The sequence below is a fragment of the Miscanthus floridulus genome, chromosome 2 (genome assembly GCF_019320115.1).
Source record: "Miscanthus floridulus cultivar M001 chromosome 2, ASM1932011v1, whole genome shotgun sequence".
Lineage (NCBI taxonomy): Eukaryota > Viridiplantae > Streptophyta > Magnoliopsida > Poales > Poaceae > Miscanthus > Miscanthus floridulus.
Window position 1 is genome coordinate 12,092,727 of NC_089581.1, and position 2,053 is coordinate 12,094,779.

Consider the following 2,053-nt stretch of genomic DNA (forward strand, 5'->3'; position numbering starts at 1 on the left):
CATTCTCCCGGTGATTGGTTTGATCTGCATCTTGTGATTGGTTCATCCCCTACACGACGGTATAATCACCCTACATACTTGTTTACATTCTTGCAAACTAGTTGATACAAGCTCTTTAGAGTAATTAGAATTGAGAGCTTGCTTTGTTGTTTACATTCATCTAGTTGAGCTCTTGAGAGTAGCAAGTTTGTGTGCCTAAGTAATCATTGCAACTAGAATTGTTGGATAGGTGGCTTGCAACCCTTGTAGAGCTAGAGCAAGTTTGCATTACGCTATTTGTCATACTAATCAAATTGCTCTAGTTGATTTATAGATTTTTAAATAGGCTATTCACCCCCCTCTAGCCATACTAGGACCTTTCACTATGCCAAGTTCATGGCGATCCCCAACTACACCTACCTCAAGCTAAAGATGTTGAGATCCAATAACATCATCACTGTGGGTAGCACCTTTTTGCATGCCTACGCGTGTGAACGCGAGCATTACGAGCTCGCCACTGTTGTCATCAACTCCGTCGAGCTTTCAGAGCTCAGGAATTTGGTGACTCAAGCAGTCCCCGACTGCAACGAGCCGACCTCCTCAAGTGCCTTCCATCCAACTGAGGAAACCAAGGCAGTGGAGATCGACCCCACCAACCCCACCAAGACGGTGCGAATCGGGACCAAGCTCCCGCCCAAATAGGAAAGCGAGGTCGCCGACTTCTTAATCGCCAATCACGATGTCTTCGTGTGGAAACCTTCTGACATGTCAGGCATACCAAGGGAGATCGGTGAGCACGCACTACGCATATTGAAAGGACCTAGGATGCCGCCTAGAGGGGGGTGAATAGGCATTTCTGAAAATTAACACCTTTAAATGCGGAAACAATTAGAAAAGGAAGTTTTCAAAATGGAAACTCCAAATTAAGAGTAATACCACCCCTCACAAGTTAACCACAGAGTAAGTAAGGTATAAAGAATATATCTAGAAGCTACAACCCTGCAACACAAAGTTAGAACAAAGAATAAATATTTTTAGCAAAAGTACGAAATACCGGACGTGTCCGGTATGCACAGTTTCTGCAGAGCAGCCCCAAACTTGCTCCTTTCGATTTCTATCTTCAAACCAAACTGTAGGCACCTACTAGAGATGACAATATACATAGAGAGCCTGTACAAAAACTAGAGCAATACAAATATCAAATGAAATGCGAATTGAGATACAATATTTGTTTTACCGAAGTTCAGACTCGTTCGAGTCCTACTCTACATTGAGGGGGCTATGGGTGACCCAGCAAAGGTTAGCCCTAGAGGGTACCACGAAGATCACTCTAGCCGAAGTCTTTTCCAACTCCTTTTCCTCCTTCCACTCGTTGATTCTGAGGCAGCGGAATCGACCGTTACAAACTTTTTGAGGCACACCACAATCTCTCGGGTGCTCTCTGGCAACGCCTAGCCGTCTAAGACCAAAGAGTCCAAGAGTAACAAATGCAAATCATGAGATTGACAATATGCACAAGTCCTCAAGTGGTTGGATGGCTCTCTTTTTGAATTTCTCTCAACCCACTAATTGATTTGGTAATTTGGATCACACACTCACTAAGAGAGGGTTTGGGAGAGTTGGCAAGGCTCAAAAATGTGTATGTGTATCAGTAGAATCAACAGCCTCCAAAGGTGGAGGCTTGGGGGTATTTTTATAGACCCCATGGAAAAACTAGCCATTTTATAGCTGTTGCCATACCGGTGCATACCAGACACATCCAGTATGACTTACACTGCGTCAATGGTAACTGAGTTACACTAACATTGTGAGGCATCGAAACTCTCGATGAATGCCGAAACTTCTGACCGTCGGAACTCCCGGCTTACGTCGGAACTCCCGACCCTCAACACATTTGAAAACTAAGGTAACTGAGTTAAAGTATGTGAGGTGTCGGAACTCCCAACTCATGCTGGAACTTCTGACCATTGGAACTTCCGACCGTCGGAACTCTTGACCCTCTAGGCATTTGAAAACTAGCCGTTGGTTTCTGGCCGTCCATACCGGACACATCCGGTATGAATACCAGACACGT

The 2,053-nt window shown here is 44.8% G+C and overlaps 1 protein-coding gene across 1 annotated transcript; it reads left to right on the forward strand.

Moving 5' to 3' along the window:
• Nucleotides 1-375: 375 nt before the first annotated feature.
• Nucleotides 376-681, forward strand: LOC136536103 (uncharacterized). The gene has a single exon (XM_066528505.1). It carries the CDS (start codon nucleotides 376-378, stop codon nucleotides 679-681), a length of 306 nt encoding a protein of 101 aa, XP_066384602.1.
• Nucleotides 682-2,053: the final 1,372 nt, after the last annotated feature.

Coding starts and splice junctions, on each gene's coding strand:
- LOC136536103 (XM_066528505.1), top strand. CDS start 376: ATGGCGATCCCCAACTACACCTACCTCAAGCTAAAGATGTTGAGATCC.